At 40.5% G+C, this 14,059-nt stretch overlaps 1 protein-coding gene across 3 annotated transcripts in view; it reads right to left on the bottom strand.

The window, feature by feature from the left end:
* Window positions 1-14,059, bottom strand: part of NSF (N-ethylmaleimide sensitive factor, vesicle fusing ATPase) — a 132,820-nt gene that overhangs the window by 100,497 nt on the left and 18,264 nt on the right. For all 3 annotated transcript variants that reach the window (XM_053910403.1, XM_053910401.1, XM_053910402.1), the window contains exons 2-7: window positions 12,811-12,896; window positions 10,857-10,956; window positions 8,483-8,522; window positions 4,131-4,297; window positions 803-910; window positions 248-323 (exon numbers count right to left, since the gene is read on the bottom strand). In XM_053910403.1, the coding sequence (XP_053766378.1) occupies window positions 248-323; window positions 803-910; window positions 4,131-4,297; window positions 8,483-8,522; window positions 10,857-10,956; window positions 12,811-12,896 (577 nt within the window). The remainder of the gene's footprint in view (window positions 1-247; window positions 324-802; window positions 911-4,130; window positions 4,298-8,482; window positions 8,523-10,856; window positions 10,957-12,810; window positions 12,897-14,059) is intronic.

Below are 14,059 nucleotides of genomic sequence, written 5' to 3'. Positions count from 1 at the left end.
GTGTGGTTACTAGGCCATTAAAAATTACATAGATGGCTCACATTGTATTTATACTGGACAATGCTGGTCTGGTGACGGTTTTAAACTTTTTCTTCGTTAACACATTGTGATTTTGTGAAAAGCTTTCTCAAGGGAGGTAGTCCCTGTTCTCCTTCCCACTTGAAAATCACAGTAACTGGGTCACACACATATAATAACAGAGATGACCCCACTTCATTCGGAACCTCCTGAAAACTGTAAGTCTTACCAATAAGATTGAGTGACGAATTTTCTGCTTTTTCAAATGCAACTTGACTGTTTCCAACAACCAGCCCCACTTCAATCTGTACAGACAGACAATAATTAGTACAGTAGTTCAATAGCAGACTTCTGGACTTCTCAAAGCAAAGCCGAAAACAAAGGGAAATGAGGTCCCTCAAGCAGAGCAAATCTGTAAACTACCCCCTAAGTTACATTTACTTCTGTCATAACTGCCTTCCAGTTATTCCTATTTTCTTTATTTCAGTGCACATATCTTCTCATAATGCCTGTCGTGTTGTTATTTACTTAGCACACACATCATCTTCATCCAACTAGGATTACAGATTCCAAATTACTAGTAGGACTGCAATTAAGTGTATTTTTTGCTGTATTTAAATAACGCTCACTATAAAAGCAATTCTCTCTCCCTAAAATCATAAGAGAAAGAATACACAATGTGAAAGAAATCACTGAGCAAGAGAACGGGTAGAAAAATTCTATTAATCTGCACAATTCACATCATGAAAATTATCTAGTACAAATTATTAGAAATAAAACACACCTTCTGTCTTTTACCCGTCGCAGGCTCTCCCTTCAGGATGCTGGGATCCATGGCTTCGATATCCTTCACCAGTAAGCCAAAAAGCTTTTCATTGAAGCTGAACACAAGCTATGCAGAAAAGAGGTAAGGGCAGAAAAATCACTTTATGTTACAATGGCTTAACTCTCACATCATCACCAATGTTTTCCAAATACAGAAAAGCAACTTTGTCCTGTGTGTTCGTTCCTCTTAAATCTGCCCCACGGGCAAACTACCCACCTGACCAATGAGAGGAAAAGGGAACGAACACTTACTGAGCTCTTTGCTGTGTTCCAAACGACCACCATAGGAGCTTAGGTAATTAGTATTCACAAACTCTCTTGGAGACAGAAATTATTCCTCTGTTTTAACTAGTGAGGAAACTGAGATGCAGACAGGGGCTAAGCCATGGGACCCAGAGTCACAGTGAATGTCTGTGCCATGATTCAGCCTGGGTCTGTGACCAGATACCTACGCTTTTCTGCAACCAATAGGGCACCTGATGCAGTCCTCTGCCAAGGGTTCACTGAGTGCCTTGCATGAGCTAGGCCCTCTTCCTTCCATGTGCTGGGGTATAACAGTAAGTGTAACAGGCAAAGCTGGCTGTCCATCTGCCACTACTACCTACTACAAAAGGGAGTAAATACAAGGCACAGTGATTTGGAGTAAGATACTGAATTCTTCTTTGTATTATGGAGGATTTTCTTTCATGGGTGTGTAGATGTCTGCATGGTATTAGGTTTAAAATAATTACAAATACCAAAGCATTTTCTACTAAAATAGAAAAGCTAAAGGAGACGGTAAAAACAATGAAGTTTAGTCAGGCGATTTGAGCTCAACTATCAGTCCAAAAGTGGAGGAATCCGGAGGAATCCAGTATAGTCCAAAATGCAAAGGGCAGGCAGTCAACAAATTGCCAGCTGAATGTCCTCATGGGGAGCCTTCTTGGGCCAGTTAACCCAAAGTAGCACCGCAGTGGTTCCCCTCTCGCACCATCCCATTTTACTGATGTCAAAGCACTTCGCAGTTCGTGGCAATGCTTCCTTACTTCCTATCTCCCCAAACTAGAAAGTAAGCTCCGTGGGAGTAGGGATTATGTGTATTTTGTTCGCTGTGGTGCCTAAAATAGTGGCTGCAACATACTAGGTATTCGATAAATACTTGTTTAATTAACTGGTCAATTGACTAGTGGGTTCTTGACTCAGTTACACCCTTGGATGTGTCGCCAGGAGCATATCATCTACCTTCCCTGGACCTAAAATTCCTCATTTGCAAAATGAGGAGGTCAGACAAGATAAATTCTGAGGTTCGTTCCAATTCTAGTATTCTTAAAAACACCGTATTTTGCCACGTGTAACACGCTCCCGTGTATGATACACACCCATGTCTTTGACCCAAACTTTCAAGGAAAATAATCTTTCCATTTAATTTTTTTATTCAATTATTTATTTATATTTAGATACTTGGCTTTTGTATTATAAAGGAATTTTAGCATTTGTTTTTGAACATATTATGGTACAAGAAATTTTATGTAACAAATACTTACAAAACACAAGAACAGATACAAGGTATTTCAGGTACTACCCATGAATAATGCACATCCTTATTTTCCCCTCAAATGTGCACGTTATACATGGCAAAATACAGTAATAATAAATGCACTGTATCCTCTTCCTGTCTATCAGTAACTCAGTTTCCACTTGCGAAGGTCTGACATTATAATGCGTGGACTGTCTGATTCTTAGTCTTGTCCCAGATCTACACCACTTCACAGGAGAAGGAAAAGAAATCCCTCTTTCACTCCAACAGCTCCTTCCTTCTGCCACTTCTCTCACTCCGCATCTCACCCACCTTCCCATGTGAGAGTCTGCAAGCGTGGTCCAGGGAAGTCACTGGAGATCGGCATGCTACAGGCAAGGATTCTCCAATATTTTCATCTTGGGATCACTTTATAAGCCAAAAATTTCTGAAGACCCCCAAAAGCCTTTGTTTACATGGGTCATATGTATTGATATTTACCATATTATAAATTAGGACAAAAAACTAAAATTTACTTCATCAATTTAAATATAACTAATAAATCCATCACGAATATTTTTAACTTATAAATACTCTCTATTTTCCAAAGTAAAAAATCACAAGTTGGAAGAGTGGCACGGTCACATTTTCATAAACCTCTTAACGAAGCCAGCGGGATCACGGCGGCCTCAGCAGCCCACGTGCTGCACTAGCACGCATCGACTAAACTCCGTTGGCTCGTACGACAATAAGGGGAAAAGACACGTATGTCTTGGTGTTAATATGAAAGTAGTTTTGACTTTGCAAAGGCCCCGAAAGAGCCTCAGGGACTTGCGGGGGCCTTGGGACCACACTTTGAGGACCACTGCTTTGGAGCTATGGTAGGAGGGTGAATTAGGAATGACTAAGAAAAGTCACAAAAAAGGAAACAAATGTAACATAGGGGCAAAAGAGCAATGACTATTTATGTATTTATGTGTATGAACAAACAGCAGTTTATGAACTCTCACATTTTTTAAGGGTACAATTTTAAAAGGATAGAATTTCTTCCTAGGAGGTTAACAATATGCTGTCAACTGAAGTCCAAACACAGGGCCAACATCAACAATATCATTTTAGAAAGCAAAGCAGAGCTTCAGAGGTTCTATAAAAAACCCTGAAAATATATATACATAATTCCCTTAAGATTCCCACGGAGGTTTATAACCAAAAAAAGTTAAGAACTACTTTTCTACAGAAATGTATCAATAGAAGAGAAAGACACCAAAAGACAAACAAATAAGAAATTTGTAGGGCTTATTTGCCCTACAATAAGCAAAATAGACATTTGAGACAGCCCTGGCTGGTGTGGCTCCATGGATTGAGTGCCAGCCTGCGAACCAAAGGGTCGCTGGTTCGATTCCCAGTCAGGGCACATGCCTGGATTGTGGGCCAGGTTCCCAGTTGGCGGTGCACAAGAAGCAACCACACATTAATGTTTCTCTCCCTCTCTTTCTCCCTCCCTTCCCCTCTGTCTAAAAATAAATAAATAAAATCTTTAAAAAATATTGAGACAAAGTAAGAAATCTGCAGTGTTTCCCAAATTTATAGATGGAAAAGCTGCTGCAATTATGAATGACACTGTGGAGCCTAAAGAAACTTTAGAATTTTGGGGAACATTTCCCTTGCTGTTATCACTCATCTTAGATATACCAAAGCTCCTCTCAGTGTTTTAAAAGTAGAGTGACTGTGGACAGCTGCAGGGATTAGAATGCCTGTAAGGAGAAAGGAAGGAAGGAAAATCGCAAACCACCTGTTGTCCCACGGAGAACGCCTGGTTGTTGAACTGCTGGATAAATTCTGCTGCCATCTTGTCAGTATCATAAGGGTTGGAGTCGATGCTTTTTTTCTGCAGGAAATCGATCTCGATGGTCATTGTGCCAATACATTGTTTGGCCTTGTCAAACGTATATAAGGACACTAGTGGGGGAAAAGAAGCATTTTTTTAAATCACAGGGACACCAAATACTTGCTGTGTTTCAAGTAACTAAAAGTTTCACCTAATTGAATCATAACAGAGCTTGCCCAAAAGGCAGCTTTACATACAGACTTTAAAACACAGTAATAACACCTGGGAGTTTCTTCACCATCTGAAGTAACTGGAACATACTGAACAACATGCTTCTACTTTTATTCCTCACCCCACTCCTATGGCGACATCACAGCCCACTGCTGCCCCCTAGAGACCACTGCACCTTCTCAAAATGACAGTGTCTGACACACCAGTGACGTTGACATAGAATGCTGTTTCCAAACAGATTTTTCTTTGACACAAGAAAGAGCAAAGGTGAGAGGTGTGTGGACTCTTTTGCCCTAACGAAGTAGGATGCAGGACCAAAAAAAAAAAAAAAAAGGCTTGAGAAATACTGCTTACTACAGGGGTTTGCTTCAAAGCAGCTTAGAGATTGACATTCCTTTTTTAATACTAGAAAAATATTTACTGAGCCCCTACTATATCCAAGGAACTACAATAAGTTCTACACACGTCGTACATGTTTTTACCTCATCTTTGTATCAACGGCACCTAACAGTGTATGTAGGATGCTTCATGAGCTGTTTGAATGAAACAACAGCAGAACACCAAACACACAAACAAGAAAACCTACGACAGTCTCCATGCTAATAACAAAGGAGGAAAGACAAAGTTTGGAGTCTGTTTCAGAACAGTAGAGCCTGTTAGTAACTAGAAGAATCATTTAGCCCTTTGCGCCTTGATTTGTCACATCTGTAAGATAAGAAGACTGGGTTGGATGACTCTATGATTTCATCCTCTAAATTATGTTCTAAACTTACTTGTTATAGTCTAGCTACTCCAGTTATATACAAGGATTTTATGTAAATTCTTTGAATAAAATTGCTTGTATAATCATATTTTTATGTTTTGATTTGCTATCATAAAGGGGGATACACATATTTTAAAGATAAACATCTTCAAAAGCAAATTAACAAGAAAGCCAGGCTAAGGGATGAAAGATCACATCTGAAAGATACGTACTGAAGATCACATCTCAAATCTCAGTGGGAAGTTTTAGAATACTCTCCCGCCCCCTCCACTTCTGGATGTTTTGGCCTTTCTTAACATTTCCCAGAAAGTGCAGGTTATATGCTAAGTAACACTCATAAGCAAGAGAGCTCAGCCATTTCCCCACACAGTGAAGATATGCACAGGATGTAGTATTAATGTGAATATGAATTAGTGGATTCAGCAATTCCATTTCCAGGATTCTGTCCCAGAAAGACTCTTGAATATTCGCTTTAAAACAGATCAATAGAGAGTTTCATCACAGCATTATTTGTAATATTCCAACACTGAAAAAATGCTGATCAGCAGGGAAATAATGAATAAAATATGATAAATATGAAATACTATACAATTTAAAATGTATATTAAATACAAATGAATGGCCCATTAAAGCATATCATTGAATAAAAAAAGTATATTGCAGAAAGATTTGTATAGTATGATACCACTTTGTGCATTAAAGACTCCAGAACAACTCTCAAACGACACACTGCATATATACACTGTGTGTATACACACATGAATATATGCGTGTACCATCTCGACAGCAAGGACTTTGAATAAGCATATTAAAATACCATCATTACTGACCGCAGTGTTCAAGTGCATTTGATCCAGGTCAATGTCCCAAACAGAAAGGACCAGGCTGTTGGCAGCGGCTACGCGTGCCGCGGGCAGTGCCAGGGACAGACTCGGGCAGCACACGGGCAGCACCACTGTCAGCCCCCAAGGGCGCAGGTGCCACAAAAGGGTTGGAAGGTTGAAAACGTTTTCTTATTTTATGGCTAACAGTAATTTAGTGTCAAAGACTAAAAAACATATTCTTTTAAGTAAAAACAATTACACCAATGCTTTGAATAAACTTAGATATCATAGTGATAGGTATACTATATTGGCCAAACGTGTTAATGGAACACCAGCCTGTACCACTTAAAACATGGCATTTCCAGGTGAAAAGAAGACTAAATGATTCCTCCAGAAGATTCCTGAGGATAAAACCACTGACTTGACTAAGGAATCCTTCCCCTGCAGGTAGAACTATGGCTCCGGAGTCTCTGAGTTCGCCCTCCCCTCCACACCACACTCCTACCCTGTCTAGGCCACATCTTGCTCGTGGAACCCGCCCGCTACTTTCAGGGCCGCACTGTTCACATCCCTCAGGCCCCACGCCCTTCCTTGTCTCAAACCTACTCCAGCTAGTCCCACCCAGTTACTCGGTTTTATAATTCTGGCCCTGAAGTCTGATTCACCTTTTAAAGAGTTGACTTTACAATCAAGATAAGCATTGCTGATAGCAGAAGAATGCTTTAAAAATAACTGAAGCCACCAAACACATTTTCAGTTCATCAAGATTTATAACTTTGAACATTCACACCATTTCAAAACAAAATTTATGTACATTAAAAGTTAAATTTAAGCTCACTCTTAACCCCATATTTAGAAAAAGAAGTTTAAGAAAATTAGAGACCTCAGCTATGTACCCACCCTTTTTGTCATTAGGGTTAACAAGTGTTCATTTTTATTTCTGCTAATGTCTGCAAACAGAGAATCCCTGCTTCACGCACTGACTGACTGCTTCGGTGCTGACCTCCCCACGGCCTCAGCCTCTCACTGTGCTACAGATGAGGGGTGAGAATTCAGGGAATCACTCATGTCAGTTTTTCCCAAAATGCGGCTAATGAGAACCACTTAAGGGAGATTGATAAAAACACAGATCCATGACTCAGACTCCACCCTCCCACCCGGGAGAGGCCCAAGAGTCTCTTCTAAAAACACACTCCCCAAATGTTTCTTTCAGGCAAATTTAGAAAGCCCTACTTATATAACCCTCTTCACCAGCTTCCCATATCTAAAGTAATTTCTTTTATTTTCATCCCAATCAAAAAGTTTTAACTCTCATATTACTTCCACAAAGAAAAAGACAAAGCCAGCTAAAGATAACCCCAGTATTTAAGTTCCCTCTAAATCAAAACATAATTATCCTCAAACAAGTATTTAGCTATATGATAAAACACCTAAAAACAGAATGTTAAAAACTAAAAACAAATAGAAAAATACAAGAAATGCAATGAGAGTGTTAAACTCAAGAAACTGAATAAAAAGACAAAACTATTTCAGCAGTGAAGAATAATTACAAAGTGCCCAAGAGAATGTATTCAAATTAAATTTAATAAGAGGCAGTAAAGAATGACAGAAAAACAACCAAGATAATAAAAAATAAGATAAAGAAACAATTTTAAAAGAACAGAGAGAAAGTGGTTACAATGGAAGGCAGGCAAAGAAGGTTCAACATAGATGTAATTGGAGCCCCTGAGAGGAAAATCAAAACAATCGGGTTGGAACTTATATTTGAAATCATATCTAAGAAAACTTTTTGGAAGTAAAAGAAAACTTAAACCTGCCTACTAAAACAACCCATTGTACACCTGGGTCATTTGCACAGAATGACCAATTCCAAAAAAGACCCTAATGAGGATATTAGACTTTAAAGGCAGAAAAATCCTTAGGGTAAATCTTGTGTCTCATCTGCGCCCTTCTGGCACATTTCAAGTAAACAATAGAGTACCATTCGCTGTAGTCACTGTAACTTGTTCATCTCATGTAACTGACACTTTGTACCTTTAACCAACAACTCCTTACCTTATAAACGTACTCCTCAAAAATGTCACCACTGTGTAACAAAACAGCCATGCTCAAACGCCAGTGCCTCAAAAGGTTTCTCTGGTTCAGTTTCCAGTTTCCAGTCGATTCATCCTCTCCGATTCTATCTTAGCTCTTTTACACAAGCTCCTACTGGTAATATTTGTGCACATATTTACCTTGCACAGATTCTGTGAGCTATGAATATGTGCATATTCTTTCCCCTGTTAGACTGTAACTTCTAACAGAACAGCAGGCAGACAAAGAGGTAGGGATACAGGCACCACAGCTATTTACTGTCCAGTCTCAGAGACCTAACCAGTAACATGATTGTGATAAATATGTAAGGACCTAACAACCATTAACGGGAAAGTGTACAGGTCTCTGTAGCTATGAGAAATCATAAAGCAAATCTCCTTCAGGTGGCTAAAATATTTACCTACCTTCTATTTCTTGCCCAATAGAAAGTCCAGCCCATTTTCGCTGTAAAATAAAAGAGAAAAAAAGACAAAGCTAAATCAATCAAAATTAGATAAATGAAGAAAAGAAGAATTTCTCTGAATTTCAGGAGCATATTCAAAGAACAAAACACGGTATCTCTTATATGTTGAACTGCATCCCACAAAGAGACACGCTGAAGACTTCGCCCTGGCACCTGTGAATGTGACTACTTGGAAAAAAGGTCTTTGCCCGTGGAATCAAATTAAGAGGCGGTCATATGGAATTAGGGTGGGCCCTAAGTCAATACAACTGGCACCCTTGCAAGAAGAGAAGGCACACAGACACACGGGGAGAAAATCGGGTGAGGATGAAGCCAGAGACTGCAGGGATGCGTCTACCAGCCGAAGGGCATCAAGGACTGTCGGAAACGCCAGAAGCGAAGCATGGAACAGATTTTTCCCCGGGGCCTTCAGAGAGCGCAGCCCGCTGACACCTCGATTTCAGACTTCCAGCCTCCGGCACTGTGAGAACGAACTTCCGTCACTGCAAGCCGCCCGGTCTGTGGCGCTTTGTTACAGCAGTCCAGGAAACTTACGCGCTGCAGTTTGTACCTACACATCCAACCCCAAACATGCAAAGCTTGCCTCCTTACGGTAAAGCTGGCACCACTGGACAATACAATACTCCTGAAGGCCTCTGTAGTATTAGATAATATTTCAGTGTTCTGAATGTACTGTGGTTAGTTACACTGTTTGTTACAGTATCACAAAGAGAAAAAATTCAGTTCATACATCAAATTAAAGCTGGTCAGACAATATATACTGAAGCCCAAGCAGGGATACAAATAGTCAGATGGTGACAACTAGTCTTTGTGTACTAGCCAAAGGGCTTTCAGGCCTTTGCAGCCACCCATTAGCTTCTCCCCGGGTCGTAACTGGTTGTAACAGCAATAATGCACCAAGGCAGGCCAGACCGTGTTTAGGCAGGAATTCAGGACTGGCTTGGAATATGTTCAAAATTAGTAATCACTGATAACACTACAAAGAACAGTGAGAAAAATAATTTTTTGCAGAAAGTTAACAGTTTGTCTACTCATCTGAACATTGTGGGTTTTGTGGTGAATAGTAAAGAGGAGGCTGAATTTTAAATTCGTGCAACATTAAGTGCTCTCCCTACAGCTTTCTCACTGCAGGTCACGTCTCCCTCCTCCCTGCCCTTCACTCCCCTCTTCTGTAACATCCCATCCCACCCACAGCCAACCTGAAATGTAGGAGCATGCTGGAGCATGCTGGTTAAGCCCAGACTTGGGGTCACAGAGAAGCCACATTTAGCTTCTGTACTTGAATCCCAACGACAGTCTCAAAGGATGAGAATAATAGTATTTTGGTATGAGGTTGTTTTGAGAATTAAATGAGTGAATAATGCAAAAGCACTTAGACTCATACTTGGCCTATAGTAAATTTTGGAAAAAAACTTTTCTAATAGCAGAAAAACAAAGAGAAATAGTCAGAAACCCTGTTTCTAACCAGCATATTCCCAAATGGAGCTATGTGAAAGCTGGCAAACCCTGGAATAACCCAAACCTTTGATCTATAGAAACAAATGTGAAAAGTAGTCCTGATAATGGAAATGCATCCAACAGGGAAAAGGGGAACAGTGAGTGAAGATTTTCCATTACTTTCTGAGAGCTTCAGGAGATATTTAATAGTTCCCCAAATGAGTGTTTGATCTCTTTCCCTAAACCTCCAGAAGAGTACACCAATGCTTATTAGCATACTAGAAGAAGCTAGGGGTAGTATTTGCAATGCTTAAGACAGTGGGAAGAGCAGCATCAGCAAGATAAGGGAGAAAAGGATACAGACTAGTACCTGTGGTACTCTTAGGTTATGTATTATGTGCCTGGGGCCGAGTTAGGCAATTTCCCTCTGAAGAATCCACCAACAGTTACAAATGTGACCATCACCCACCCAGCCACTACTGGAGTCCAGCAAGTGAGATTGTAATCTGAGAGAACAGTTACTCATATCATATTCTTTAGTTTGACATCACTGCATTTGTGCCATTTTACAACTACATGTTATTTTTCTACCCTCTCTGTTACCCTGGGAGTTGACATTAAAGTAGCTTGACACCTTACTCAATAGCTAACTGATAGTACTTCAGAATTTTTTTTAATTAGGCGAAAATCAAGGCAATAAAAGGCAGATGCAGTAAAATTGGCAATAAAGGATATGTCTTTAAATTCCATGGTATTACCTAGGTCTTTGCCTTCCAGGTGCATCAGTACAGTTACAGGGTGACTGGTGCTTGCTTTACAGGAACTGATTCTTCTACAGCTTTCAAGAATGGAAGAGAATAAATCAACACCCGAGTTACCTGAGGTAAGCTGAACGCAATGCTCCCTGGAACCACGGACGGATGGGTCCTCAGTGTGAACGTGTACCTGTGGTTGGGAGAGGTCCTCACGACCACATGCCTGAGAGACAGAAACACAGTCAGGACTCCGCGCCAAAGGAGATGAAGAATCCCATTTCCAAGTGGGCTCCTGTCCAACAACTGAGACTTGATGAGCACCAGCATTGCAGGAGAGTCCTAAAGGACGAGGACCACAAATTTCATTTCCAAAAATTTCAGCCATTCAGCAAAATGTTTGCCAGGCATAAGGAGCACCCTGGGCCAAACGCACATCAAGCAGAATGAAGACCAGGTTCAAGAGAGTGCCTGCCATCCAACACATCAACTTCACTACATTTTCACTTTGCATAAAACTGACGGCAGTGATTTAGAGTCCTTAGTATTAATTAAAAATCGGGTGAATTTTTTCTCCTGAAAATTATTCCACCTCCTAAATAGAATAAGGGAGGGCGGGAATCAAAGATAGAAGAAGCAGGATATGACAGTCAAAACCAAAAGTTAGTGTTTAGCACAAGTATTTAAATTTCTTTGCAGACTCTCACAACGGGTTGAAACAGTAACAACCTGTAAAACTAAAAAGATGGCAAAAATAGAATATTTTTCACAAAATATATCGGCTTTCATATAGATATCAATATTTACTATTTCAAAACATTTTGTGCTAATTCGCCCTGCTCAGAAATTACCCGTAAACAGATAAACTCTAGTTGTTTCGTAATATTCTCTTACACTAAGAGACTACCAAGAACTGGGTGTGAGATGGAAGCTCCAAACTGTTCCACACTCTCTTTTTTAAATTACCTTTTAGGGTGCTATGATTTTTTAATATCAGTGGTCAACGTTTCTATGCGTACCAGTTTGCCGCCAGCACAAAAGCCCCCTGCAGCTGCCGCGCTGTAAGCAGCCCCATCTTGAGCGCCGTGGGCATCTGACACATGGAGAAGAACTCCACACACAAATTCTCACACAGACTATCTACACCCCAGTTTGTGTGGGGGAAGTTCTGAGTTCAACCTAGCATCACAGAAGTTTTAGAACTGAAAACAGTATCAATACACTCATATAGTACAACCTCTTACTCTAAAGCTGAAAACCACAGATTATTACCAATTCTAACTCTGTGAAACTCATGTATGTCATAGAAAGCTTAAAAAAATGCACAAAGAAAGGCTCAGTTAAAATCCTGCTTCATTGCTCCTTATCTCCCTAGTCTGCCTTCTGGTACTGACCCTTCACCTCCTGACCTCTACCAGCCTCGGAAGTATGTGGATGGCACGCAAGAGCAGGGCCTTTAGAAGTTCTGGAAGCAGGTGACATGAATCAGTTAAAATAAATGACAATGAAAAGTGCTTGTGAAGATCCTACATTTGTTGTGCATCTCCCGATTTTCATGTTTCTTACGGTGTCTTAGCAGCAATGGTCAAAACGGCAGAGATGCACTGAGGACGCGTTCATGTGCTAGGCACTGCCCTAAGTGCCTTATCTGTGTAACTCACTCCTCACCCCGAGGAGGACAGCACCCTCACCCCCATTTTACAGGTCAGCGTGCAGAGACGGTAACTCAGCTGGTCATCGAGCTCGTAACTGGCAGAGCCAGAATCCAAACTCAGACAACCGGCCCCAGAGCCCCAAACCTAACAACTGCGCTATTCATATAACCAGTGTGTTTAGTTCTGCTAAGAAAATCGATAAAAAATAAAAAATAAAAAGTTGTAAAAAGCAATGCAAGATTTTAAAAACATGATAGTTATGAAAGTTTAACACAGTAAAGACTGAAATACATAACTCTCATCTCCATTTTCTAATTAAGCAAGAGGAGTACGATATTCTTAAGTTTACTAAAAAATAAGGGCTCTGCAGAACTTCCTAAAATACCACCTAACAGGCTAGAAGAAAAACAAGGTTAAATACTCACTGGCCAGACTGGAAATCTTTTTCATGCACAACCGCACAGTTGGTTAAAGATAATTCATCTGTAGGACATCTCGCAGCTTGCATACTCTGTAAATCAAGGATTAGGAAAATAAAATGATCTTTTGTAAACCAGAAGAAGAGTTTAAGCCTCCCTACCCTCTATTCCGCACTGCCTGTTGTAAACAACTGTTTTTGACACCCAGCACTCCATCACAAGGTAACAGCAAATCCTTTCTTTGGAAAACGGTTCCTTGCTCATTCCACGTGCTATGTGTGTGTGCCAATCACAGCGCACACAGCCACACAGGGTCTCATTCCACCCATGGGACGGCATGTAGACTGGTGATGGAGGAAGGGCATTCTCCCTTGCCTCACCACCACGTGGAGGAAGGCTTTCTGCTCTAAGAGAGAATAAATCTATCACAGAGAAAGCAAAGGTAACAGAGACACAGACACACACTTTGCAGCACAGACCTGACAACCAAGTTAAAGTTCTTGAGTCCTGAACATTAGTTATAAGCCAAGAAATTCTCTTTTTTGCACAAGCTTATTTGAGTTGGCTTTCCATCTCATCAAAGAGAAGAATTTTGACTGACTCAAACACAATGTTAGGAAGTTTGATAAAGTGTATCATGAAAACTATCTTATTTTCTTTACTCTTTTCTTCAATTGTTGGGCAATTCCTGTTGTCCCCATCCCCCCCCCCCCATTACTCTCCCTCATCCTACCCATCTCACCTCTCACATTCAATCCTCTCCACCCCCATTGTCTTTGTCCATGAGTCCTTTATCCATGTTCCTTGATGACCCTTCCCCTTCTTTGCCCTGTTATCCCCCTCCCCACTCCCCTCTGGTTACTGTCATTTCGTTCTTTATTTCCATGTCTCTGGTTATATGTTGCTTGCTTGTTTTGTTGATTAGGCTCCACTTATAGGTGAGATCATATGGTATTTGTCTTTCACCACCTGGCTCATTTCACTTAGCACAATGCTCTCCAGCTCCATCAATGCTGTCACAAAGGGTAGGAGCTCCTTCTTCATTTCTGCTGCACAATATTCCATTGTGTAAATGTACCACAGTTTTTTGATCTACTCATTTACGATGGGCACTTACGCTGTTTCCAGCACTTGGCTATTAAAAACTATCTTTTTATAAGAGATCCCAAGTGGCTATGAACCATATCTCCTGCAGACTGAGAAAACCATCTTCCAAATATCTCTCAACAAAGACAATTACAGGGTATGTTTTTTA

The sequence above is a fragment of the Desmodus rotundus genome, chromosome 9, assembly GCF_022682495.2.
Source record: "Desmodus rotundus isolate HL8 chromosome 9, HLdesRot8A.1, whole genome shotgun sequence".
Classification (NCBI taxonomy): domain Eukaryota; kingdom Metazoa; phylum Chordata; class Mammalia; order Chiroptera; family Phyllostomidae; genus Desmodus; species Desmodus rotundus.
Note: the sequence above shows the minus strand (reverse complement) of the source record. Positions and strands in the feature narration are given on the sequence as shown.